Source organism: Heptranchias perlo, unplaced genomic scaffold (genome assembly GCF_035084215.1).
Source record: "Heptranchias perlo isolate sHepPer1 unplaced genomic scaffold, sHepPer1.hap1 HAP1_SCAFFOLD_70, whole genome shotgun sequence".
NCBI classification, from domain to species: Eukaryota; Metazoa; Chordata; class Chondrichthyes; order Hexanchiformes; family Hexanchidae; genus Heptranchias; species Heptranchias perlo.
In genome coordinates this window covers 1,593,914-1,619,968 of record NW_027139729.1, presented here as the reverse complement: position 1 = coordinate 1,619,968, position 26,055 = coordinate 1,593,914, and the positions used below count along the sequence as shown (strand labels likewise).

The window sequence follows — 26,055 nt, the reverse complement described above, 5'->3', positions numbered from 1 at the left end:
GGGGCGATCCCTCCCTGACTGGGTGTGGGACTGAAGCCAATCAGAGGCCAGGGGCGGATCCCCTTAGACCCTTTATAAGGCGGCCCCAGAGCGCAGTCCGTATTAACAGTCTTTGTGTCTCAGGTTGTGTTGAGATCTGTTCAGAAAATGGCCAGGACCAAGCAGACAGCGCGTAAATCGACTGGCGGTAAAGCTCCTCGCAAACAGTTGGCCACCAAAGCGGCGAGGAAGAGCGCTCCAGCCACGGGCGGAGTGAAGAAGCCTCATCGCTACAGACCCGGCACTGTGGCTCTGAGGGAGATCCGCCGCTACCAGAAATCCACCGAGCTGCTGATCCGCAAACTGCCCTTCCAGCGCCTGGTGAGAGAGATCGCTCAGGATTTCAAGACAGACCTGCGCTTCCAGAGCTCGGCCGTCATGGCCCTGCAGGAGGCCAGCGAGGCTTACCTGGTGGGGCTGTTTGAGGACACCAACCTGTGCGCCATCCACGCCAAGCGAGTCACCATCATGCCCAAAGACATCCAGCTGGCCCGCCGCATCCGCGGGGAGCGCGCCTAAACCCGACCCGGCTTCAGCACCAAGTGCAACAAAGGCTCTTTTCAGAGCCACCAAATCGGCGATGGAAAGAGCTGTGATCTCCTTTGTTGAAATGGCAGGGCCGTGAGAAATTTGCTTAAACGGGAAATGTACAAAGGGGAGGGAGCAGATATCAGACGGACAGGGACAGAATAAATACCTCACTCATCCAAACACAAATATCACTCACATTCTTAATTCAGTAATCGCTGATACAATAACAGCACATTAGTCAGCATCTGTTGTACAAATCTGGGTAAAATAACACAGACTGAACCAGTGTTGTCCGAGGATTGGACGGTAAATAATATTAAGCGTCCCTGGTATTTCTGTATCCCACCCGCCCAGTTGGCAATTCTAACGGTTCTGGTATTTTGTCTCATTCACCAGACAAACTGCAAATTTCAATCTATTGGAGGTTGGCGACATCTGCGGTCCGAAAGCGAGTACTGCAACAGACCGATATGGATCATTTGTTCATAACAAGTTATTGTTAGTTTCTCGAATCGAAATCAAGTCCTTTTGAAGTTAATTCCTGAGCCCACAGACAGTGGCCAGCCCTTTCACAGACACAGTGGGTGGCTCTGAAAAGAGCCTTTGGGTTATCAGATTAAATCTTGACCGCTTTACTTGCTCTTGGAGGTCACAGTGCTGGTTTTCTTCGGCAGCAGCACGGCCTGGATATTAGGCAGCACCCCGCCCTGAGCGATGGTGACCCGTCCCAGCAGCTTGTTGAGCTCCTCGTCGTTGCGGATGGCCAGCTGCAGGTGTCTGGGGATGATGCGGGTCTTCTTGTTGTCTCGGGCCGCGTTGCCGGCCAGCTCGAGGATTTCAGCCGTCAGATACTCGAGCACAGCAGCCAGATAGACCGGGGCTCCGGCACCCACACGTTCAGCGTAGTTCCCCTTTCGCAGGAGCCTGTGAACACGGCCCACAGGGAACTGCAGTCCGGCCCGGGATGAGCGAGACTTGGCCTTGGCCCGAGCTTTACCGCCAGTTTTTCCTCTTCCAGACATTTCCACAATCTCACAAACACTTTCACAAAGAATGAAGAATGATTTCCGTATTGACACTTCTTATAGACTGAAAGATCATCTGATTGGTTCTTCTTTAATACACCTCATTTGCCTATTTCATTAACCAATCAGATAGCTGAGAAACAGAAGAGGGCGGGATTTACCGGCCTCAACGGTCAGACCAGGAATTTGATGAATTTCAAAAAGCCCGCCAATTTCAGTGCAGTAAAGGACCGGATTTCGATCAATGTCGCCCTGAGCACAAGATTTTAAACCCGTTCTTTTTATCTTGTCTTATTCAGCGCTACCCGTCACCAATCGCTGGCGCTATTTTAAAATCTGCTTTAAATTTTCGCTAATTTTATCATCGCTTTCAAACTGTACCGTTCGGGACTAAATCCCCATTCACAGCATTCCGTGAAGGGACACATTTCAATTTAGTCTTTATAAAAGTGACACGTTATAGATTGGTCCCTTCTCACAGAGCCGAGAGTGTTTCTGTGAAAAGACGGACCCGGACGGAGTTCTCATTCTGCCCCTATTCCGCTATGTTACTGCAAGGGGTGGGTTTGCTTTTAATGTGGGGAGACTGAATTCATAGAGATAATGGAAATGCTAAGGGGTCATTCAGGGTGTGTTCGTCGCCGGAATAGTAACGCTTTAAGAACAAAGCGAATGGGAAGGAGCGGATCAGAAACTCGTGTTCAGTTTATGGGTCAGAAATTTCAACGGCGTAGAGTATCAGTTTTCGATTGGAATAATATCGCGGTATTAAAAACATACTATGTAAATATATCGGAAATGCAGCTCCTTCAGAGAGGTTGTGGGTGGCTCTTAAAAGAGCCGTTGTTTTTTTTTCAGTACATTGTCGAGTTTTACTTGGAGCTGGTGTACTTGGTCACCGCCTTTGTCCCTTCCGACACGGCGTGCTTGGCCAGTTCCCCGGGCAGCAGCAGGCGCACGGCGGTCTGGATCTCCCGGGAGCTGATGGTGTGCCGTTTATTATAATGGGCCAGGCGGGAAGCCTCACTCGCGATGCGCTCGAGCCATAGTCATACAGAACAGAACAGACTATTGCAAAGAAGCATACCGACAACTGGACAACCAGGAACACTACAGACGGTTACCCGCAGATCCGACCAAAGAACACACCCACCAGCTCAACAAACTGATCAAGACCTTCGATCCAGACCTTCAAAGCATCCTACGCATTCTCATCCCACGTAATCCCCGCGTGGGAGACTTCTACTGCCTCCCAAAGATACACAAAGCCAACACACCCGGACGTCCCATCGTATCAGGCAACGGAACCCTGTGTGAGAACCTCTCTGGATACATCGAGGGCATCCTGAAACCCATCGTACAGGGAACCCCCAGCTTCTGTCGCGACACTACAGACTTCCTACAAAAACTCAGTACCCACGGACCAGTTGAACCAGGAACACTTCTCACCACGATGGACGTCTCGGCACTTATCACCAGTATCCCCCACGATGACGGCATCGCTGCGACAGCATCAATACTCAACACCAACAACAGCCAATCTCCGGAAGCCATCCTACAACTCATCCGCTTCATCCTGGATCACAATGTCTTCACCTTCGATAACCAGTTCTTTACCCAAACACACGGAACAGCCATGGGGACCAAATTCGCACCCCAATACGCCAACATTTTCATGCACAAGTTCGAGCAGGACTTCTTCACTGCACAAGACCTCCAACCAACACTATACACCAGATACATCGACGACATTTTCTTTCTATGGACCCACGGCAAGGAATCACTAAAGAGACTACACGATAACATCAACAAGTTCCATCCCACCATCAAGCTCACCATGGACTACTCCTCAGAATCAGTTTCTTTCTTGGACACACGAATCTCCATCAAAGACGGGCACCTCAGGACCTCACTCTACCGCAAGCCCACGGACAACCTCACGATGCTCCACTTTTCCAGCTTCCACCCTAACCACGTCAAAGAGGCCATCCCCTATGGACAGGCCCTGCGAATACACAGGGTCTGCTCAGACGAGGAGGAACGCGATGGACACCTACAGACGCTGAAAGACGCCCTAGTAAGAACGGGATATGACGCTCGACTCATCGATCGACAGTTCCGACGGGCCACAGCAAAAAATCGCATAGACCTCCTCAGGAGACTAACACGGGACGCAACCAACAGAGTACCCTTTGTCGTCCAGTACTTCCCCGGAGCGGAGAAACTACGCCATGTTCTCCGCAGCCTTCAACATGTCATCAATGAGGACAAACACCTCGCTATGGCCATCCCCACACCTCCACTACTCGCCTTTAAACAGCCACCCAACCTCAAACAGACCATCGTTCGCAGCAAACTACCTAGCTTTCAAGAGAACAGCGTCCACGACACCACACAACCCTGCCACGGTAACCTCTGCAAGACATGCCAGATCATCGACACAGATACCACCATCACACGAGATGACACCACCCACCAGGTGCATGGTTCATACTCCTGTGACTCAGCCAACGTTGTCTACCTCATACGTTGCAGGAAAGGATGCCCCAGAGCATGGTACATTGGCGAGACCATGCAGACGCTGCGACAACGGATGAACGGACACCGCGCAACAATCGCCAAACAGGAGGGTTCCCTCCCAGTCGGGGAACACTTCAGCAGTCATGGACATTCATCCACCGACCTTCGGGTAAGCGTACTCCAAGGCGGCCTTCGAGAAACACGACAACGCAAAATCGTCGAGCAGAAATTGATAGCCAAGTTCCGCACCCATGAGGACGGCCTCAACCGGGATCTTGGGTTCATGTCACGCTACACGTTACCCCACCAGCGAACAAATGTTATCTGTTTTTAATATAATGGGTCATTTGCTGGCTCTCTCTGCCTTCCGGATGTTTCTGCCTCTCTCTGTGTTTTTTTTTTTCTCTGTTTTTTTTTCCCTGTTTGTTTTTTTGTTGAATGTGTATTCGGGGGTTCTGCAGGTAACACCTCTCTGTCTGAACACGGTGATTGCCTTGGCAACGGGCAGTTGCAGGGGCAGTCTGTAAACACCATGTATTGTTCAATATGTATAAATGCGTAGGCTTCAAGGAGATCTTGAAACATTTGCCTGAGGAAGGAGAAAATCTCCGAAAGCTTGTGAATTTAAAATAAAATTGCTGGACTATAACTTGGTGTTGTAAAATTGTTTACAACTCGAAAATATCGTTCACAAAGGAGTTCATGATGCTCATGGCCTTGGAGGAGATGCCGGTGTCGGGGTGAACCTGCTTCATCACTTTGTAGACGTAGATGGAGTAACTCTCCTTCCTCGACTTTCTCCGCTTCTTGCCGCCCTTGGCTGGTGCTTTACTCAAGGTTTTCTTGGCGCCCTTCTTGGGAGCTGCTTTCTTGTCCTCAGGCATTTTCAAACTCAATTTCAGACCCAGAAATGACCCAAATCCGCTCCGAGCTCGGATTAAATAGGCAGCCCCACAGCCCTATGGTAATGAGGGATGGGGGAAGGCAATGATTGTGATTGGACGATTGGGCGTGAGGACACAAAACATTTACTTTCACTCTCTGATTGGTTTCTTCAGATATCCAATCACATTTAGTATCTGCCACCAATCACAAACACGCTCACACTGCACATTGTCCGGTTTCAGCAATTTGTTCCGAACTCTTGCAGTTCTGCTTCCGGCCAGTAGATGTCCCCAAACCCCGGGTCATTGAAGTTTACAGATGAGAGAGGGACAGAAGATAAACTCATTCTTCACATTATATTGCACGGGTGGGATTTGGAGAAACTGGGAATGGAGAACATTTTGTTGGACCAAACATGAGTTGGAATGCTGTATTAAATGCTTGTAATTAATTTTGGGGGTATAGCCTAAACTCAGGAAGAATGCAACAAAATACAAGAAGATTTAATAAGCTTGCTGAAAGGCGGAGGAAATGGACATTTAGTTACCAAATAGAAAGTTGTGAGGTGGTGCATTTTGCTCGGGGGAATAAGGAGGCCAAACACTGCTTGGAAAATAAGAGTCTAAATGGTGTAGAAGAGCAAAGTGATTTAGGGGTACAGATTGACAAATCATTAAAAGTAGCAACACAGGTTGATGAGGCCACAGAAAGCAAACACAGCACTGGGGTTTATTTCTAGAGGAATAGAATTGATAAGCAGATAAGTTATGGTGAACTGTAATTTAAACTGTCAAACCTTCTGCCAAACTGTTAAACCTTCCCTTTCTGAAATCCATGCTGACTATTCTTTATTATATTTTCGGTTTCTAGATTTTTTTCTATTGCTTCATTGAGTAAAAGATTCCATGATCATTCCTACCACCGACCTTTAGTTAACTGGTCTATAATTCCCTGGAATTGTTCTATCTCCTGTTTTAAATTATAAGAATCACATTAACTGTCATCCAGTCCTCTGGCACTATTCCTTTTTGTGATGATTTTTTCGATATATGTAACAGTGCCTCTGCTATCTTTTCCCTTGCTTCATTTAATATGTGCAGATGCAATCCATCTGGACCAGGAGTTTAACCACCCTTTCTAACTTAAATGTCTTGATATATTTATTGACCCCTTCCTCTAATATCATGTTCACCCTGTTAATCTCCCGGGTAAATACTGAGGAAAAGTAATCATTCAATATTTCTGGCATTTCACTGACGTTACCACTGAGTTTATTTTGTGCATCCCTTTGTGGCACTGAAGCTATTCTGATTTTCCTTGTTTTATTTATGCATCTGTAGAATAATTTACTGTTTCTTTTGATATTCCTTGATAATTTAATTTCGTAGTTCCTCTTTGCTTCCCCAATTGTTCTTGTGAAATCTTCCTGACCGTTTCCTATTCTCTGTTGTCATCCTCTTATCTAATATTTATGAATGAGAAATTCCACCAGTTTGTTGTGTCTGTTCAGGGGCTGGTGTTTGGGAAATATTTATTGTCTGTGATTAAAGTACCAGAAACTCAAAACCCAAACTCCACAGAAACACTCTATTTCTCCCTCTGAGTGAACTAAGGCGCTATAATGGTGAGTATAGCTGCCTTCCAAACAGTTAATTCCAACAGGTTTGAATCCCAGTTCGCTTAATTCAGAAACACCAAGACTGGAACCGAATTTGATGATGTTCAGAGGGATAGTGCTTCCAAAACATAAACGGGTGTAATTTATATTAAAAAATACTTTTAAAGCTCATTTATTTCCCCCATAATGTTGAATTTAACTCTGTCCCTTTGTATTATTATTTCCCCTGATCTGTACTGTGGATATTGGACACAATTGTCCGGATTCAGTGAAATTAATTGATTTTCTGAAGTTTTTCCCTCTGCTGATTCCCGTTCCTTATTTAAATTATGTCGGATTAATCTTTCTGATCTGTAGAAGGGTCATAGTCCTGACCCGTTAACCCGAGCTTCCCTTCTCCACAGATGCTGCCGGACCTGCTGAGTCTTTCCAGCATTTTTGGTATTTTTTTCTCTCTATTTTATCCCTTTCACCTTTGACGGGCGCCATTAAAACTTCCAGCTTTGTGCTCAGTTTTTATTTCTGTTTCAGTTCGGTTTATTTGTATTAATCTAAATCGTGTCCTGAGAAATCAGACAGAAATATTGCGCAATGTCGAGTGAAATATAATGGGGCAAATTCACAACTATCGAATGAGTGAAACCAAAACTTTATTCTGATTCAATTGTCTTAATATTTCACTGTCAAAATATGAAAAAATACGAGAGTAGAAGTTACAGAGAGAAACTATTTCCTCACATTGCACTTTGTCCTGAATCTGTCACAACGACAGACAATGTGAATTTGTCTGATTCTGTGTCTGTGAACAGACCTCCGGTGCTGTTGGTGAGACGGTCACTGTCCCTTCTATTCTGTATGAGCCGATCTGACGGTGCATTTATCAGTCTCCAGTCCAGTAAGGAAAGGTGGAGAGAAACAGCCTGCAACTGTCTGACACTGGACTGCCGATGAATGTTGAATTTATTCAGTAACTGGCCGTCTCTGGGTGTTGAGAATGGGACGGATAGGACACCAGTTACTTTTGTCTGTCAGTCAGTTTAGGAGGAGGGAGAGAAAGACAGAGAGACTGGAGGAGCCCAGAGCAGATAATTTGTATTATCGTCTCAACCAAACATATTGCTGAGTGTGACTAATATAACCATGTAAAACCAGATATGGATTATCACATCCACAGCTGTGATTGTCTCCTGCCCCTGAAACTGGGGACCAGACACTGTGGGGAGCGGCGGCCTCAGAGTGTTTAACAATTACTGAGCTGGGAAACGACAACTAACCCCCGAGAATCTGCAGCACAGGCCGAGCGGGGAGGAAAGCCTGTCCCGGGAATTGTCAATCTGGCGAACAGTTTGTCCTGTGAATGTGAAGATGTGAACATTGTGTCAGAGAGAGTGTGTTAAAGGGGCGGGCGGGTTAGATTAATGTCACTGTGTTTGTGTGGCCGGTCTCATCGCCGGATTTCCAAGTCTATTTTGAGTAAAATAAAAAAAAATCCCTGTCAAAGGAACGCCCTCCTCCCCTGCCGAGCTCCCAAGTGGAAATTTAAGGTAAAGTATTAATTCAATTCAGATTTCAGCCGAAAAACGGAGATCATGTCAGCGATCGGGTGAGAGAGCGCGATCAGTGCATCAATGAAACGGGTTTAAATCGAAACTGGTGCTTTTAATTCCGGTTAAAGTTTTTCGACAGCAAACATAACGGTGTTAGAGATAGGAAGGGGCTAGTCTGGGACTCTGGAGTGCCCGATTTGAATTGGAATCGGGGAGTTTAAGAGGAGAGAGAAACACAGAGAGGCTGGAGGGGCCGGGAGCTGACAGCAGGATGTCTCCGCCCCGTCCGCTCTGTGCCTTTAAGTTGCTCTGTGCCGCCGCCTCTCGTTTCATTTCTGACCCAGCTCTGACTGTCAGAGAGATTTTCTACAGATTCCCGGACATGACAGACACTGCAGCCGCCGAAACGGCACCTCCTGCCGCCGCCGCCGCTCCACCCAAGGCTCCCAAGAAGAAGAAGGCGGTTCCCCGACCCAAGTCCACCGGTCCCCCGTTGGGAGAACAGATCCTCAAGATTGTGGGGGATTGCAAGGATCGCAAGGGGATATCCCTGGCCGCGATAAAGAAGGTTCTGGCGACCAAAGGCCTGGATGTGGAGAAGCTCCGGTCCCAGATCAAATTAAGTATCAAGAGAAATGTGGAAAAAGGCTCCCTGGTGCAGATCAAGGGCACGGGCGCCTCGGGCTCCTTCAGAGTCGCTAAGAAGGAAACCCAGGCAAAAGTGGTAAAGAAGGTGAAGAAACAAGTGACCAAGAAATCTCCCGGAAAGAAAACAGCGGCCAAAAAAACAGCCGTCAAGAAATTAACGGCCAAGAAACCAGCGGTCAAGAAATCGACCACGAAAAAGGCGGCGAAATCACCAATTAAGAAGAAAGCGGCGGCGAAGAAGCCCAAGACCCCCAAGACAGTGAAGGCGAAGGCGAAGAAGGTGGAAAAACCGAGGGCCAAGCCCAAGCCGAAGTCAGCAAAGCCCAAGAAAGCAGCGGGCAAAAAGAAGTAAAAAATCAAGTGCAACTTGTGACCATCTGAACCCAACGGCTCTTCTCAGAGCCACCCACGTCTCTCAGAAAAGAGCTGATCCCGGAATCAGATGATTCCTGTCCCGGGGCCGGGCTCAGATTTCAGACAGAAATCATTTCAAATAAACCCAGGGTCCTGGTGACTCGCTGACATTCGCTATCCCCGCCCCACCCCCACTGTCTGAAATAAAATAGAGAGAATGGGATGTCCGGGCCGGGCCTCACTGGAACTGACGTGTGTTCGGCTCCAGTCCCTGTTCATTTATTCTCACAGATTCAGGGCGAGAGTCCGTGACAGGGTAAAACTGGCGGAGATCCGCAGCTATCACAATTCAAACCCCAACACATGAGATTCTCCAAATCAGCTGGAATAAAGTGTTTGTAAACTGCTGAACCCGTCTGGGAGGGGATGTGTGGGGAGATCGAATCGGGTCTGGGACTGAAATGGAAGGAGGCGGGTTGACTTGTTATAGAAGGGACTGTATTTAGGCAGGAATATTACTGACTGTTAATTGTAACGGGGCTTATTGAAAAGCTCCGGGTTTCTGGAAATCCTTGAATATGAAGCCCGAGTCTGTAAGGGTTTGTGCGGAGCGCTGTGTTTCGGTTCTATTATCGATAAACGGTTTGAAATTGGCGGGCGGAGAAAGCTGGAGGTGGAGCTGGAAGATCAGAGGCCGCTCTCCGCTCTGTCCGTCACTCTGAATCTCTCCTCCCCTCTCTGTTTGATCTCTCACTCTGTCTCCTCCCCTCCCTGTTTAATATCTAACTCTGTCTCCTCCCCTCCCTCTCTTACCCTGTGCCTGTTTCAGTCAGGTCGGGGCAGGCTGCATAAAAACGGAAGCAGCATAAGTTTTTTATTCATTCAGCAGCGATTTGAGTGAAGAATAATCATGTCTGGCAGAGGTAAAGGAGGCAAAGGACTGGGCAAAGGCGGAGCCAAGCGGCACCGTAAAGTGCTTCGTGATAACATCCAGGGGATCACCAAACCAGCCATCCGCCGCCTGGCTCGCCGTGGCGGTGTCAAGCGGATCTCGGGTCTGATCTACGAGGAAACCCGCGGGGTGCTGAAGGTTTTCTTGGAGAATGTGATCAGGGACGCGGTCACCTACACTGAACACGCCAAGCGCAAGACGGTCACTGCCATGGATGTGGTGTACGCTCTGAAACGGCAGGGCCGCACTCTCTATGGATTCGGCGGCTGAACAACTCGACCCTTTCAAACCGGACACAAAACAAAGGCTCTTCTAAGAGCCACCCACCGCCTCACAGAGAGAGCACTGACCTGGGAACGGGGAGAGGAAAGATCTCGGGATGGGGAATCAGTTTCTGATATTTAATTAGTATAGGGAGATTCCCCAACACTCGGTACAGGGAGATCAGAAACAACGGCCCGGGTTCTCGGCCATCCCGAGAGAAGGAGCGGAATTCCCGGTTTCACGGTATAAATGAACAGGCGGGAATGCAGACTCTTTCCCCAGACATTACATTCTCCGCTCAGAGTAAAATCCCTCCTCACTCCCTCTCCCGCTGTGTCCTCTCTGCTCGGTCTTTATTTCCTGCCCTCATTCAATTATCAGTTCGATGTGAAGTTTCTGTTTGAGGAGCGGTTCACCGGGCCGGGACTGGCGGGATTTTTGAAATTGAAGCTGGACTTTGTCCCGTTACGGAAAGCAATGACCGGGGCTTTATTCCCGCCCGTTTACAGACAGATCAGAGAATGAACCGGAATGTGAAACAGCCTGAGATTTGAGCTGAGGGCGAGGAAATATTCGAGATTATAAAGAGAGAGATTCTTAAATTGCTGGAGGGAAATGAGATTTTCTTGAAACTGTTATTTGATGCTCTGAAATTGGCGGGCTTTTTGAAATTGAAGATTAATTTCAGCTCAGCCAATTGGGGCCCAATATCTCCCGCCGTTTCGGTCTGACTGACTGAGCTCGGTTCAATCATCGTCCAGGGGCGATCCCTCCCTGACTGGGTGTGGGACTGAAGCCAATCAGAGGCCAGGGGCGGATCCTCTTAGACACTTTAAAAGGCGGCCCCAGAGCTGGCTCCGTATTAACAGTCTCTGTGTCTCAGGTTGTGTTGAGATCTGTTCAGAAAATGGCCAGGACCAAGCAGACGGCGCGCAAATCGACCGGCGGGAAAGCTCCTCGCAAACAGTTGGCGACGAAAGCGGCCAGGAAGAGCGCTCCAGCCACGGGCGGAGTGAAGAAGCCTCATCGCTACAGACCCGGCACTGTGGCTCTGAGGGAGATCCGCCGCTACCAGAAATCCACTGAGCTGCTGATCCGCAAACTGCCCTTCCAGCGCCTGGTGCGAGAGATCGCTCAGGACTTCAAGACAGACCTGCGCTTCCAGAGCTCGGCCGTCATGGCCCTGCAGGAGGCCAGCGAGGCTTACCTGGTGGGGCTGTTTGAGGACACCAACCTGTGCGCCATCCACGCCAAGCGAGTCACCATCATGCCCAAAGACATCCAGCTGGCCCGCCGCATCCGCGGGGAGCGCGCCTAAACCCGACCCGGCTTCAGCACCAAGTGCAACAAAGGCTCTTTTCAGAGCCACCAAATCGGCGATGGAAAGAGCTGTGATCTCCTGGGTTGATATGGCAGGGACGTGAGCAATTTGCTTAAACGGGAAATGTATAAAGGGGAGGGAGCAGATGTCAGACGGACAGGGACAGAATAAATACCTCACTCACATCCAAACACAAATTTCACTCACATTCTTAATTCAGCAATCGCTGATACAATAAACAGCACATCAGTCAGCATCTGTTGTACAAATCTGCGTAAAATAACACAGACTGAACCAGTGTTGTCCGAGAATGGGACTGTCCATAATATTAAGCGTCCCTGGTATTTCTCTATCCCACCCGCCCAGTTGACAATTCTGACGGTTCTGGTATTTTGTCTCATTCACCAGACAAACTGCAAAATTCAATCTATTGGAGGTTGGCGACATCTGCGGTCCGGAAGCGAGTACTGCAGCAGACCGATATGGATCATTTGTGTTTAACAAGTTATTGTTAGTTTCTCGAATCGGAATCAAGTCCTTTGACAGACAGTGACCAGCCCTTTCATAAATACAGTGGGTGGCTCTGAAAAGAGCCTTTGGGTTATCAGATTAAATCTTGGTCGCTTTACTTGCTCTTGGAGCTCACAGTGCTGGTTTTCTTCGGCAGCAGCACGGCCTGGATATTAGGCAGCACCCCACCCTGAGCGATGGTCACCCGTCCCAGCAGCTTGTTGAGCTCCTCGTCGTTGCGGATGGCCAGCTGCAGGTGTCTGGGGATGATGCGGGTCTTCTTGTTGTCCCGGGCCGCGTTGCCGGCCAGCTCGAGGATTTCAGCCGTCAGATACTCGAGCACAGCAGCCAGATAGACCGGCGCTCCGGCACCCACACGTTCAGCGTAGTTTCCCTTTCGCAGGTGCCTGTGAACACGGCCCACAGGGAACTGCAGTCCGGCCCGGGATGAGCGAGACTTGGCCTTGGCCCGAGCTTTACCGCCAGTTTTTCCTCTTCCAGACATTTCCACAATCTCACAAACACTTTGACAAAGAATGAAGAATGATTTCCGTATTTACCCTTCTTATAGACAGAAAGATCATCTGATTGGTTGTTCTTTAATACACCTCATTTGCCTATTTCATTAACCAATCAGATAGCTGGGAATCAGAAGAGGGCGGGATTTGCCGGCCTCAACGGTCAGACCAGGAATTTGATGAATTTCAAAAAGCCCGCCAATTTCAGTGTAGTAAAGGACCGGATTTCGATCAATGTCGCCCTGAGCACAAGATTTTAAACCCGTTCTTTTTATCTTGTCTTATTCAGCGCTACCCGTCACCAATCGCTGGCGCTATTTTAAAACCTGCTTTAAATTATGTCTCATTCTACCATCGCTTTCAAACTGTACCGAACGGGACTAAATCCCCATTCACAGCATTCCGTGAAGGGACACATTTCAATTTAGTCTTTATAAAAGTGACACGTTATAGATTGGTCCCTTCTCACAGGGCCGGGAGTGTTTCTGTGAAAAGACGGACCCGGACGGAGCTCTCATTCTGCCCCGATTCCGCTGTGTTTCTGCAAGGGGTGGGTTTGTTGTTGATGTGAGGATTTTCACATCAGCTAGTAAACATTCGGAGACTGGATTCTTACAGTTAAATGAAACACGAAGGGAGTGAGACAGAATTGTAACGTTTTAAGAGCGAAGCAAAGGGGAAGGAGCGGATCAGTTTATGGGTTAGGGATTTCAACGGGGCAGTTACAGTATCACTTCATAATAAGATTGGAATAATATTACAGTATTAGAACAATCCTACGTAAATATATAGGAAATGCAGCTCCTTCAGAGAGGTTGTGGGTGGCTCTTAAAAGAGCCGTTGTTTTTTTTCAGTACATTGTGGAGTTTTACTTGGAGCTGGTGTACTTAGTCACCGCCTTTGTCCCTTCCGACACGGCGTGCTTGGCCAGTTCCCCGGGCAGCAGCAGTCGCACGGCGGTCTGGATCTCCCGGGAGCTGATGGTGTGCCGTTTATTATAATGGGCCAGGCGGGAAGCCTCACCCGCGATGCGCTCGAAAATATCGTTCACAAAGGAGTTCATGATGCTCATGGCCTTGGAGGAGATGCCGGTGTCGGGGTGAACCTGCTTCATCACTTTGTAGACGTAGATAGAGTAACTCTCCTTCCTCGACTTTCTCCGCTTCTTGCCGCCCTTGGCTGGTGCTTTACTCAAGGTTTTCTTGGCGCCCTTCTTGGGAGCTGCTTTCTTGTCCTCAGGCATTTTCAAACTCAATTTCAGACCCAGAAATGACCCAAATCTGCTCCGAGCTCGGATTAAATAGGCAGCCCCACAGCCCAATGGTAATGAGGGATGGGGGAAGGCAATGATTGTGATTGGGTCATGGGAAGTGATGTCACAATAATTATTAACTGAAACTGTCTGATTGGTTTCTTCAGATATCCAATCAGATTTAATACCTGCCACCAATCACAAACACGCTCACACTGCACATTGTCCGGTTTCAGCAATTTGTTCCGAACTCTTGCAGTTCTGCTTCCGGCCAGTAGATGTCCCCAAACCCCGGGTCATTGAAGTTTACAGATGAGAGAGGGACAGAAGATAAACTCATTCTTCATATTATATTGCACGGGTGGGATTTGGAAAAACTGGGAATGGAGGCGAGCTGCAAGTACATTTTGTTAGATCAATCGTTAGCTATAATGCTGTGTTAAATTCTTGTAATTAATTTAGGAGTTGTTTTCTATACTGAGGAAAACTGCGACAAAATACAAGAAGACTTTAATAAGCTTGCTGAAAGGCCGTGTAAATGGCCATTGAATTTCAATATAGAAAGGTGTGAGGTGGTGCGTTTTGCTCGGGGGAATAAGGAGGCCACATACTGCTTGGAAAATAAGAGTCTAAATGGGGTAAAAGAGCAAAGGGATTTAGGGGTACAGATTGACAAATCATTAAAATTAGCAACACAGGTTGATGAGGCCATAAAAAGCAAACACAGCACTGGGATTTATTTCTAGTGGAATAGAATTGAAAAGTAGATAAGTTATGTTGAACTGTAATTTAAACTGTCAAACCTTCTGACAAACTGTTAAACCTTCCCTTTCTGAAATCCGTGCTGACTATTCTTTATTATATTTTCGGTTTACAGATGTTTTTCCACTGCTTCATTGAGTAAAGAATTCCATGATCACTCCTACCACCGACCTTTAGTTAACTGGTCTATAGTTCCCTGGACTTGTTCAATCTCCTGTTTTAAAATATAAGAATCACATTCACTGTCATCCAGTCCTCTGGCACAATTCCTTTTTGTGATGATTTTTTCTATATATGTAACAGTGCCTCTGCTATCCCTTCCCTTGCTTCATTTAATATGTGCAGATGGAATCCATCTGGACCAGGAGTTTAATCACCCTTTCTAACTTAAATGTCTTGATATCTTTATTGACCCCTTCCTCTAATATCATGTTCACCCTGTTAATCTCCCGGGTAAATACTGAGGCAAAGTAATCATTTAACATTTCTGCCATTTCACTTATGTTACCTGTGAGTTTATTTTGTGCATTCCTTGGTGGCACTGAAGCTATTCTGATTTTCCCTGTTTTATTTATGCGTCTGGAGAATAATTTACTATTTCTTTTGATATTCCTTGATAATTTAATTTCGTAGTTCCTCTTTGCTTCCCCAATTGTTCTTGTGAAATCTTCCTGGCCGTTTCCTTATTTAATATTTATAAATGAGAAATTCCACCAGCGTTTTGTGTCTGTTCAGGGGCTGGTGTTTGGGAACTATTTATTGTCTGTGATTAAAGTGCCAGAAAGTCAAAACCCAAACTCCACAGAAACACTCTATTTCTCCCTCGTAGTGAACAAAGTGCTACAATGGTGAGCAGAGCTGCCTTCCAAGCAGTTAATTCCAACAGGTTTGAATCCCAGTTCGCTTAATTCAGAAACACCAAGACTGGAACCGAATTTGATGCTGTTCAGAGGGATCGTGTTTCCAAAACACAAACGGGTCTAATTTACATTTGAAAAAATACTTTAAAACTCATTTATATCCCCCATAATGTTGAATTGATCTCTGTCCCTTTTTATTATTATTTGCCCTGATCTGTACTGTGGATATTGGACACAATTGTCCGGATTCAGTGAAATTAATTGATTTTCTGAAGTTTTTCCCTCTGCTGATTCCCGTTCCTTATTTAAATTATGTCGGATTAACCTTTCTGATCTATAGAAGGGTCATAGTCCTGAACCGTTAACCCGAGCTTCCCTTCTCCACAGATGCTGCCGGACCTGCTGAGTATTTCCAGCATTTTTGGTATTTTTTTCTCTCTATTTTATCCCTTTCACCTTTGACGGTCGCCATTAAAACTTCCAGCTTTATGCTCAGTTTTTATTTCTGTTTCAGTTCGGTTTATTTGTATTAATCTAAATCGTGTCCTGAGAAATTAGACAGAAATATTGCGCAATGTACAGTGAAATATAATGGGGCAAATTCACAACTATCGAATGAGTAAAACAAAAACTTTATTCTGAATCAATTGTCTTAATATTTCACTGTCAAAACATGAAAAAATACGAGAGTAGAAGTTACAGAGAGAAACTATTTCCTCACATTGCACTTTGTCCTGAATCTGTCACAACGACAGACAATGTGAATTTGTTCCACTCTGTTACAGTTCTCCCTTACGGCCAGTAGATGTCAGACTGTATATTCATTCTTTATCTGTCAGTCTCCAGTACTGTCTGTGAGTTTGACATTAATTCTCTCTCTTCAGTCTCTGGTACTGTGTGTGAGTGTGAGATTGATTCTACATCTGTCAGTCTCCGGTACAGTGTGTGAGTGTGGGATTTATTCTGTATCCGTCAGTCTCTGGTACTGTGTGTGAGTGTGAGATTTATTCTGAACCTGTCAGTCTGTGGTACTGTGCGTGAGTGTGAGATTCATAATATATCTGTCAGTCTCCAGTACTGTATGTGAGTGTGGGATTTACTCTGTATCTGTCAGTCTCCGGTACTGTATGTGAGTGTGGGATTTACTCTGTATCTGTCATTCTCTGGTACTGTGTGTGATTGTGGGACTAATTCTGAATCTGTCAGTCTCTGGTACTGTGTGTGATTGTGGGATTAATTCTGAATTTGTCAGTCTCTGGTACTGTGTGTGAATTTAGGATTAACTCTGTATCTGTCAGACTCAGGTACTGTGTGTGAGTATGAGATTCATAAAATATCTGTCAGTCTCCGGTACTTTATGTGAGTGTGGGATTTACTCTGTATCTGTCAGTCTCTGGTACTGTGTGTGAGTGAGGGATTAATTCTGAATTTGTCAGTCTTTGGTACTGTGTGTGAATGTAGGATTTACTCTGTATCTGTCAGTCTCAGGTACTGTGTGTGAGTGTGGGATTCATTCTGAATCTGTCAGTCTCTGGTGCTGTGTGTGAGTGTGGGATTCATTCTGAATCTGTCAGTCTCTGATACTGTGTGTGAGTGTGGGATTCATTCTGTATCTGTCAGTCTCTGGTGCTGTGTGTGAGTGTGGGATTCATTCTGAATCTGTCAGACTCTGGTGCTGCCTGTGAGTGTGGGATTCATTCTGTGACAGTCAGTCTCTGGTATTATATCTCAGCGTAGGATTTATTCTGTAACTCAATCTCTGGGACAAAGTGCAAGTCTGGATTCGTTCTGTATTTTTATTTCAGGTTGCAGTATGTTGCATGAAACTGTGTCTTTAATACATGAATGTATGCATCGTCCTTTTTCTAGCGTTAATTTGTAATTATGGATACACTTTTGGATTTTGTTTTAATCAAACAATGTTTGTGAGTTTTGATGTAGGATTATATCTTAATTTCTGTGAAGACTATTTTAAATGATAATGTACACTTCAATACCTTACTGTGAAACTATTGGACTGGTATTTATTGTGTAGCTCAGTCTGGGCTAGTGGAATTGATACTTTATCTTTCAAGCTGACACTGTGTGATTTTTGGACTGGTATTTAATGTGTAGTTCAGTCTGCATTAATGGGATTGATACTGTATCTTTCAGTCTGACACTGTGTGCTGTATTTGGACTTGTGTGTAAGGAATAACTCAGTCTGCAATAATGGTATTGATGCCGTACCTTTCAGCATGAGTTGATCTGATTATTGGACTGGTTTGCAATGTGTAGCTTAGTCAACATGAATAGGATTTATACTGTATCTTTCAGTACGATAATGTATTCGAATGTTGGACCATAAAAATGTGAAGCTCAATCTGCACTAATGGAATTGATACTGTATCTTTCAGTATGATACTCTATTCGAATTTTGGACCATATATAATGTGTAGCTCAGTCTGCACAAATGGAATTCAAACTGCATCTTTCAGCATGACCCTGAATGTGATTTCTGGACTGGTATCGAATGTGCAGCTCAGTCTGCACTAATGGGATTGATACTGTATCTTTCAGTCAGATACTGTGTGAGATTTGTATCCTGGTATGTAACGTGTGGGTCAGTCTGTACTAATCAATTCGAAACTGTATCTTTCAATCTGACACAGAGATATTTAGACTGGTATGTGATGTGTTGCTCAGTCTGCATTAATGGAATTGATACTGTATCTTTCAATCTGATACTGTATGAGAATTTTGGACTTGTATCTAATGTGCAACACAGTCTCCGGTAAAGGAATTGAAACTGTACATTTCATTCAGACACTATGAGATTTTTGGACATATATGTGATGCAAATATGGGTAACATCTGAACTGGTATCTAATTTATATCTTAGTGTCCAATATTGTCATGAATACTGCATCTTTAAGCTCATAATGTGTGTGAGTTGTGGGCTGGTATTTAATTTGAATCTCGGGGTACACTATTGTGATTGATTCTGTATCTATCAATCGGTACCATGTGTCAGTTCTATCTGATATTTAATTTGTAGCTAAGGCTGAACTAATATGAGATTGACACAGTGCCTTTCAATCTGATAGTGGGTGTAATTTTGGACTGGGAATTATTTATCTGCCGGTCAGTGGTACTGAGTTGTTGTGAAATGGAAATTCCGTCTGTCTCTCCTGCTCTGTTTGACTGTTGGATTGGGATCAGTGTAGGATTAAATATTTCTGCTTGTCTGAGAATGTGGGACTGATGACCTGTCTGTGTCTCTGTGCTCTGTGAGTGATAATGTACATACTGTGTGTGAGAAGGAGCTGGCTGCACTGTTCCTTGTGCCTCGGGTGGAGGAAACATCACACTGATTCTGGGTCCTTCAAGGATTTGCCTCTGGAAGAAAAAGTATCTCTTGTAATTCAAGAACAGGTGAGGTAGAAAATACAAAAGTGTTCAATTGAATCTCTGTTAATACTCATTGTAATATCCACAAATCAAAACCAGCGATACAAACAGTGTCAGTGTCTGACTCCACTGCAGTACTGCAGCACTCAGCTTCTGCACACCAGGTGTGTTGGGCTGTTTTACAACAATTTAGTGACATCCAAACACGGCCCACCCCCTGCACTGATCCATCAATGGGACTACCCGATGGGGCGGGGAGCTTTGCACATATCAGATTTCTAATCCCCTCTCCCTTGGGACTAACCATTCAACCGAAACAAAACAGCCGCTGTTTAAAATGTGTCCTTCAAACTTCTCACATGATGCCTGCAATAGATGCTCTTTGTATAACACCCCACATCCTTACTGTCCGGCTCTGTTTACTGTTCAATAACAAACAAGAAATGTTAATGGGCAGGTTTAAAAAAAAAATCAGATTTAATACCTGCCACCAATCACAAACACGCTCACACTGCACATTGTCCGGTTTCAGCAATTTGTTCCGAACTGTTGCAGTTTTGCTTCCGGCCAGTAGATGTCCCCAAACCCCGGGTCATTGAAGTTTACAGATGAGAGAGGGACAGAAGATAAACTCATTCTTCACATTATATTGCACGGGTGGGATTTAGAAAAACTGGGAATGGAGACGAGCTGCAAGTACATTTTGTTGGACCAAACACTACTTGTAATGCTGTGTTAAATTCTGGTAATTGATTGAGGGGATACTGTCTATACTGAGGAAGACTGGGACAAAATCAACTTGCAGAACGGCCGTGTCAATGGTCATTGAATTTCAATATAGAAAGGTGTGAGGTGGTGCATTTCGCTGGGGGGAATAAGGAGGCCACACACTGCTTGGAAAATAAGAGTCTAAATGGGGTAGAGGAGCAATGTAAATCATCCTGAGAAATCAGAGACAAACACTGTGCAATATACAGTGAAATATAATGGGGCAAATTCACAACTATCGAATGAGTGAAACAAAAACTTTATTATGAATCAATTGTCTTCATTTTTCACCGTCAAAAAGTGCAAAAATACGAGAGTAAAAGTTACAGACAGAAACTTTCCTCACATTGCACATTGTCCTGTTTCTGCAACCATGACAGATCATGTGAATTTGTTCCCTCATTACAGTTCTCGCTTACCGCCAGTAGAGGTCAGTCTCTGGTACTGTATATGAGAGTGGGATTTATTCTGTATCTGTCAGTCTCTGTTACTGAGTGTGAGCATGGGGTATATTCTGCATCTGTCAGTCTCCAGGTACTATATATAATTGATGCATTCATTCTGTATCTGTCAGTCTCTGGTACTGTCTGTTGTGGGATACATTCTGTATCTGCCATTCTCTGCTACTTTATCTCAGTTTGGGATTCATTCTGTAATTCAGTCTCTGAGACAATGTGCAAGTCTGGATTCATTCTGTATTCTTATTTCAATTTGCAGTATCGTATTTGATACTGTATCTTTAACACTTTAAATTATATACAGTTCTTCATCGAGCATTTAGTTTGTTAATGTGGATACATTTTCGATTTTCTTTAATCAAACGACGTGTGTGAGTTTTGGAGTAGTATTACATCTTAATCTCTGAACTCGATTGTGAATGATAATGTACCTTTCAATCTGTTCACAGTGAAATTACTGGACTGGTATGTAATGTGTATTTCATTCTGCAATAATTCTGTATCTGAGTCTAACACTGGAGGTGATTTTTGGACTGGTATGTAATATGTAGCTCATCCTGCACTAAAGGAATTGATACTGTATCTATCAGTCTGATACTGTATGAAATTTTTGGACTGATGAGTAACATACAGATCAGTCTGTGTTAATGGAATTGATATTGTATCTTTGAGTCTGATACGGGATGAGATTCTTGGACTGCTGTATAATGTGTGGCTCAGTCTGCACTAATTGAATCGATTCTGTAACTTTCAGTCTAAAATTGTGAGATTGTTGGACTGATATATAATGTTGAGCTCAGGCGGTGCTAATAGAATTTAAATTATATCTTCCAGTCTGGTCATTTGTGAATTTTGGGCTCGTATGTAATGTATAGCTCAGTCTGTACCAATGGTATTGATAATGTTTATTTCAGTATCACACGAGTATTTACCAATATATCTAATATGTAGCTTAGTCTGCACCAATAGAATTGATACTGTATCTTTAAATCTACCACTATGAGATCTTTGGACTGGTCTGTAAAGTGTAACTCAGTCTGCAGTAATGTGACTGTGACATTCATACTGTATCTGTAGTCTCCAGTACAGTCTGTGAGTGTGGGATTCATTCTGTATCTGTCAGTCTCTGGTACTGTGTGTGTGTGGGATTCATTCTGTATCTGTCAGTCTCTGGTACTGTGTGTGAGTGTGGGATTCATTCTGTGTCTGTCAGTCTCTGGTACTGTGTGTGAGTGTGGCATTCATTCTGTATCTGTCAGTCTCTGCTCCTGTGTTTGAGTGTGGGATTCATTCCGTATCTGTCAGTCTCAGGTATTGTGAGTGAGTGTGGGATTCATTGCGTATCTGTCAGTCTCTGCTCCTGTGTGTGAGTGTGGGATTCATTATCTGTCAGTCTCTGGTACCGTGTGTGAGTGTGGGATTCATTCTGGATCTGCCATTCTCTGCTACATTATCTGAGCGTGGGATTAATTCTGTAATTCAGTCTCTGAGACTATGTGCAAGTCTGAATTCATTCTGTATTCTTATTTCAGTTTACAGTATCGAATTTGAAACTGTATCTTTAATACTTTAATTTATATACAGTTCTTCATCTCGTGTTTAATTTGTAAATATAGATACACTTTTCGATTTTCTTTAATCAAACATGTGTGAGCTTTGGAGTAGTATTACATTTTTATCATTCACAATAGAGTTAAGAGATTATGTACTTTTCAATCTGTTCACAGTGAAATTATTGGATTGGGATGTAATGTTTAGCTCAGTCTGCAATAATGGGATTAATTCTGTATCTCAATCTGTTATTGTATGAGATTTATGCACTGGTATGTAATATGTAGCTCAGCCTGCACTAAAGGAATTAATACTGTATCTATCAGTCTGACACTGTATGAGATTTTTGGACTGGAATGAGATGTGTAGCTCAGTCTTCAATAATGGAAGTGATACTGAATCTTTCGATCTGATATTCTCTGTGATTTTTGGACTGGTGAGTAACATGGAGCTCAGTACGTGCTATGGAATTGATATTGTATCTTTGAGTCTGATAGGGTATGAGATGCTTGGACTGCTATATTATGTGTGGCTCAGTCTGCACTGATGGAATTGATAATGTATCTTTCAGTCTAATATTGTATGGGATTTTCAGTCTGGTATGTAATGTACAGGTCAGGCAGTGCTAATAGAATTGATACGGTATCTTCCAGTCTGATCATTTATGAGGTTTTTGGACTCGTATGTAATGTGCAGCTCAATCTGAACCAATGGTATTGATACTGTTTATTTCAGTATAATACTCTATGAGTATTTACTAATATATCTAATATGTAGCTCAGTCTGCACTAATGGAATTTATACTATATCTTTCAATCTGACACGATGATATCTTTGAACTGGTATGTAAAATGTAACTCAGTCTGCAGTAGTGTGATTGTGAGATTCATTCTGTGACTGTCAGTTCCTGATTCTCTTTGTGACTGTGGGATTCATTCTGTATCTGTCAGCATCTGGTACTGGTTGTGAGTGAGGGATTCATTCTGTATTGGTCAGTCTCTGGTACTGTATGTGAGTGTTGGATTCTTTCTGCATCTGTCAGTCTCTGGTGCTTTATGAGAGTATGGGATGAACTCATATCTGTCAGTCCTTGGTATTGTATGTGAGTGTGGGATGAACTCAGTATCTGTCAGTCCTTGGTACTGTCAGCCCGTTTGGGATTCATTCTGTTTCTGTCATCTCTGGTTCCATACTTGAGTGTGGGATTCACTCTGTGTCTGGCAACCTCTAGTACTGTATGTGTGCTTAGGATTCCTTCTGCATCTGTCAGTCTCTGGTACGGTATGTGAGTGTGAGATTCATTCTGTATCTGTCCATAATTATTCTCTCAGATTACATTATGGTATTCAATACTGTAGCTTTAATATCTTAATGTTAAAGTAGTTTTTCTCATTATTTAATTGGTAAATATGGATACAGTTTAGGATTTGATGCTGGAGGTTTTAATCAGATAATTTGTATGATTTTGGACTACTATTAAATCTGTATCTCTGTCAGTATTGTTGTGAATGATAATATATCTTTCAACCTGATATGGTGACATTTCTGAATTGGTATATAATGTGTAGATCAGTCTGCACTGAAGGAATTGATACTGCATCTTTAAGTTTTATTATAAGATTTTTGGACTCGTGTGTAATGTGTGCTCACAGAATTGACACTTTATCTTTAAATCTCATACTATGAGTTTATTATAAACTGGCATCTAATGTGTTTCTCAGGTTACAGTCACAGCATTTCTCAATCTGATACTGCACATGAGTTTTGGACTTGCAATTTGTATTCGAATGGTGCACAATTCGAATGGATACTTCATGTATTAAACTCACGTGTGTGTGTGAGAGAGTTTTGGGCTAGCATACAATTGGAATCTTGGGGTATCTGGGATTTAATTCATGGCTAAAGTTATCCTTTGTTGAAATTGACAATCTGAAAGCATGACTTTGGACTGGGATTTTTGTATCTCCCTGTCAGCGGGACTGAGTGAGGGGGAAATGGAACAGTGTCTGCCTCACCTGCTCTGTTTGACTGTTGGATTGAAAATGTGTCTCTGGAGTTAGGGGGAAATGGAACAGTGTCTGCCTCACCTGCTCTGTTTGACTGTTGGATTGAAAATGTGTCTCTGGAACTTGGGATCAGTGTGGGACTGAATACTTCTGCTGTCTGAGACTGTGGAACTGATGATCTGTCTGTATCTCTGTGCTCTGTGAGTGATAATGTACTTACTGTGTGTGAGAAGGAGCTGGCTGCAATGTTCCTTTGCCTCGGATGGAGGAAACTTCACTTTCATTCTGGCTCCTTCACGGGTTTGCCTGTAGAAAGAAACATATATCTTGTAACGCAAGAACAGGTGAGGTAGAAAATACAGAAGTGATCAGTTCAATATCCATGTTAATAATTATTTTGAATATCCACAAATGAAAACCAGTGATACAAACGGTGTCAGTGTCTGACTCCACTGCAGTACTGCAGCACTCAGCTTCTGCACACCAGGTGTGTTGGGCGATTTTAAAACAATTTCGTGACCTCGAGACACAACTCAACTCCTGCATTGATCCATGAGTGGGACTACCCGATGCGGCAGGGACCTTTGTCCAGGTCAGGTTTCTAATCCCCTCTCCCATGGGACTAACCGTTCAACTGAAAGCAAACAGAAGCTATTTAAAATGTGTCCTTCACACTTCTCACCTGGTGCCTGCAATAGATGCTCTTTGTATAACTCCCCACATCCTGACTGTCCGGCTCTGTTTCCACTGTTCACTGTCCAATAACAATAAACAGGGTGAGACTGGAACTAAACCAGGAACATTCAAAGCAGCAATGATTTTAAATAGCAGGTTCTTCCCATTCTCTCTCCCTTACCCTGGACACACCCTGGACACACACAGCCCGAGAATGACCTCTCCCTTCCCCCGCTCACTCCATGTTCCGGGACCAGTTCCTGATCCACTCCGCCTCTTACAAACAGCCCCCGGACTCCCCCTGACCTTCCCCCGGACTCAATGCCGATCTCTGAGCCCATCTGCGGACACGGTCCCGAAGCGATGAGCTGCTGTAACGAGGCTGCTCTTTGCTCCCTTCCCCCGGGGGCCGTGATCTCTCCATTCCCGGCTGTTTTAAACCATCTTCTACCGCTCACTGAGGGAATGGCGCCCACAGGCCGAGCTGGGGGAGGGGAGCGCGCATGCGCTCTTCTGCTCACCAACAACCAGCGCTGGGGGCGGGGCTGAGTCACGCATGCGCAGATATCTGGTTTAATTCCCAATACAAAAATCGATGGAAACTTTCCCCAATTGGAATTTTTCCGAGTCTGAGCAAAGGAAGTGGGTCTGGGGGAAAGGTCAGAGGGAATGGGGTCCACAGGCAGTGCAGGAACAGGCACCAGAATGGGAAACAGATGGGATTCCACCAGTGCCTAACGCTGGAATCCAGACTGACTTTACAATCTCTAACTATTGAACTGGATGTTTCCATGCCTGCTGTTTCTCTCAGAATCTTCTGATGGTAAAGAGTCTTTCAGAGATAAAGTGAGCGGTTCTGAAATGAACCTATGGATTCTGTTCATTCTTGGCCCATTTACTGATAAAACTGATGCGAGGATTTCTCAAACCAATCCTGGAGAAACATACGAGGAAAGAGTGAGTCGGTGTGTTTGTTGGGACCGTATAGCATTCATATCTGACAGTAAAAGTCACAGATTAACTTACCCGGAGTGAAACTCTCGGTCAATGAGAGTTATACCAAAAGGCCCTGAGCTGCATAACTGCAGATGGTAGAACAGGCAAAAGAGGGTTCAATGTCGCCAATTTTTTTTTTCACTCTCTGCACTGTCCCTGAGTTTGGGATTAAATGCGTGCCTGTCTCTGGTACAATAACAGTGAGAGATGAGACCGCATCTTTTGTCTCTCCAACGGGATCTTTCTGGATAAAACGCAACTTTACAGATCAGTCTGGAACAAATACTGTATATGTCTGTCGTTCTCTCTCTCTCTGGTGCTGTCTACGTATTTTGGATACTGCTGGCAAGCGTAATATAGACACACTGATTGGAAGTGTAAGACTGACAGTGTGTGTTTGTCTCTCTCTAGTGCTGAACATGAAGGTGGGAGACCTTCTGATATAAAATAGAGAGAATGAGATGTCCGGGCCGGGCCTCACTGTAACTGGGGATGTGTTCGGCTCCAGTCCCAGTTCATGCTCATTTTTTTTAACAGATTCAGGGCGAGAGTCTCTGTGAGACGGTAACACTGGCGGAGAAATTCTGCGCCACAACTCAAACACC

The 26,055-nt window shown here is 44.6% G+C and overlaps 4 protein-coding genes and 1 long non-coding RNA gene across 5 annotated transcripts in view; 1 reads left to right on the top strand and 4 right to left on the bottom strand.

Annotated features, from left to right (window-relative positions):
• LOC137318393 (zinc finger protein 3-like) overlaps nucleotides 1-26,055 on the top strand; it is a 626,361-nt gene that overhangs the window by 20,377 nt on the left and 579,929 nt on the right. The window lies entirely within an intron of this gene.
• On the bottom strand, nucleotides 1,119-1,592 carry LOC137318401 (histone H2A-like). The gene has a single exon (XM_067981304.1). It carries the CDS (start codon nucleotides 1,590-1,592, stop codon nucleotides 1,203-1,205), a length of 390 nt encoding a protein of 129 aa, XP_067837405.1. The 3' UTR covers nucleotides 1,119-1,202.
• Nucleotides 2,468-5,073, bottom strand: LOC137318415 (histone H2B 1/2-like). Its single transcript, XM_067981319.1, has 3 exons — nucleotides 4,791-5,073; nucleotide 3,995; nucleotides 2,468-2,632 (listed from the first exon to the last, which is right to left on the bottom strand). The coding sequence occupies exons 1-3, from the start codon at nucleotides 4,997-4,999 to the stop codon at nucleotides 2,468-2,470; spliced, it is 375 nt and encodes a 124-aa protein (XP_067837420.1). The 5' UTR covers nucleotides 5,000-5,073.
• LOC137318411 (histone H2B 1/2-like) lies at nucleotides 13,601-13,983 on the bottom strand. The gene has a single exon (XM_067981316.1). The coding sequence runs from the start codon at nucleotides 13,973-13,975 to the stop codon at nucleotides 13,601-13,603; it is 375 nt and encodes a 124-aa protein (XP_067837417.1). The 5' UTR covers nucleotides 13,976-13,983.
• Nucleotides 16,221-24,939, bottom strand: LOC137318420 (uncharacterized). The gene is made up of 4 exons (XR_010961882.1): nucleotides 24,636-24,939; nucleotides 24,462-24,533; nucleotides 24,000-24,085; nucleotides 16,221-18,984 (listed from the first exon to the last, which is right to left on the bottom strand). It is a non-coding gene; the product is annotated as an uncharacterized lncRNA (long non-coding RNA).

Excerpts from the sequence above, each read along its gene's own strand:
- LOC137318401 (XM_067981304.1), bottom strand. The coding sequence starts at position 1,592 with ATGTCTGGAAGAGGAAAAACTGGCGGTAAAGCTCGGGCCAAGGCCAAG.
- LOC137318415 (XM_067981319.1), bottom strand. The coding sequence starts at position 4,999 with ATGCCTGAGGACAAGAAAGCAGCTCCCAAGAAGGGCGCCAAGAAAACC.
- LOC137318411 (XM_067981316.1), bottom strand. The coding sequence starts at position 13,975 with ATGCCTGAGGACAAGAAAGCAGCTCCCAAGAAGGGCGCCAAGAAAACC.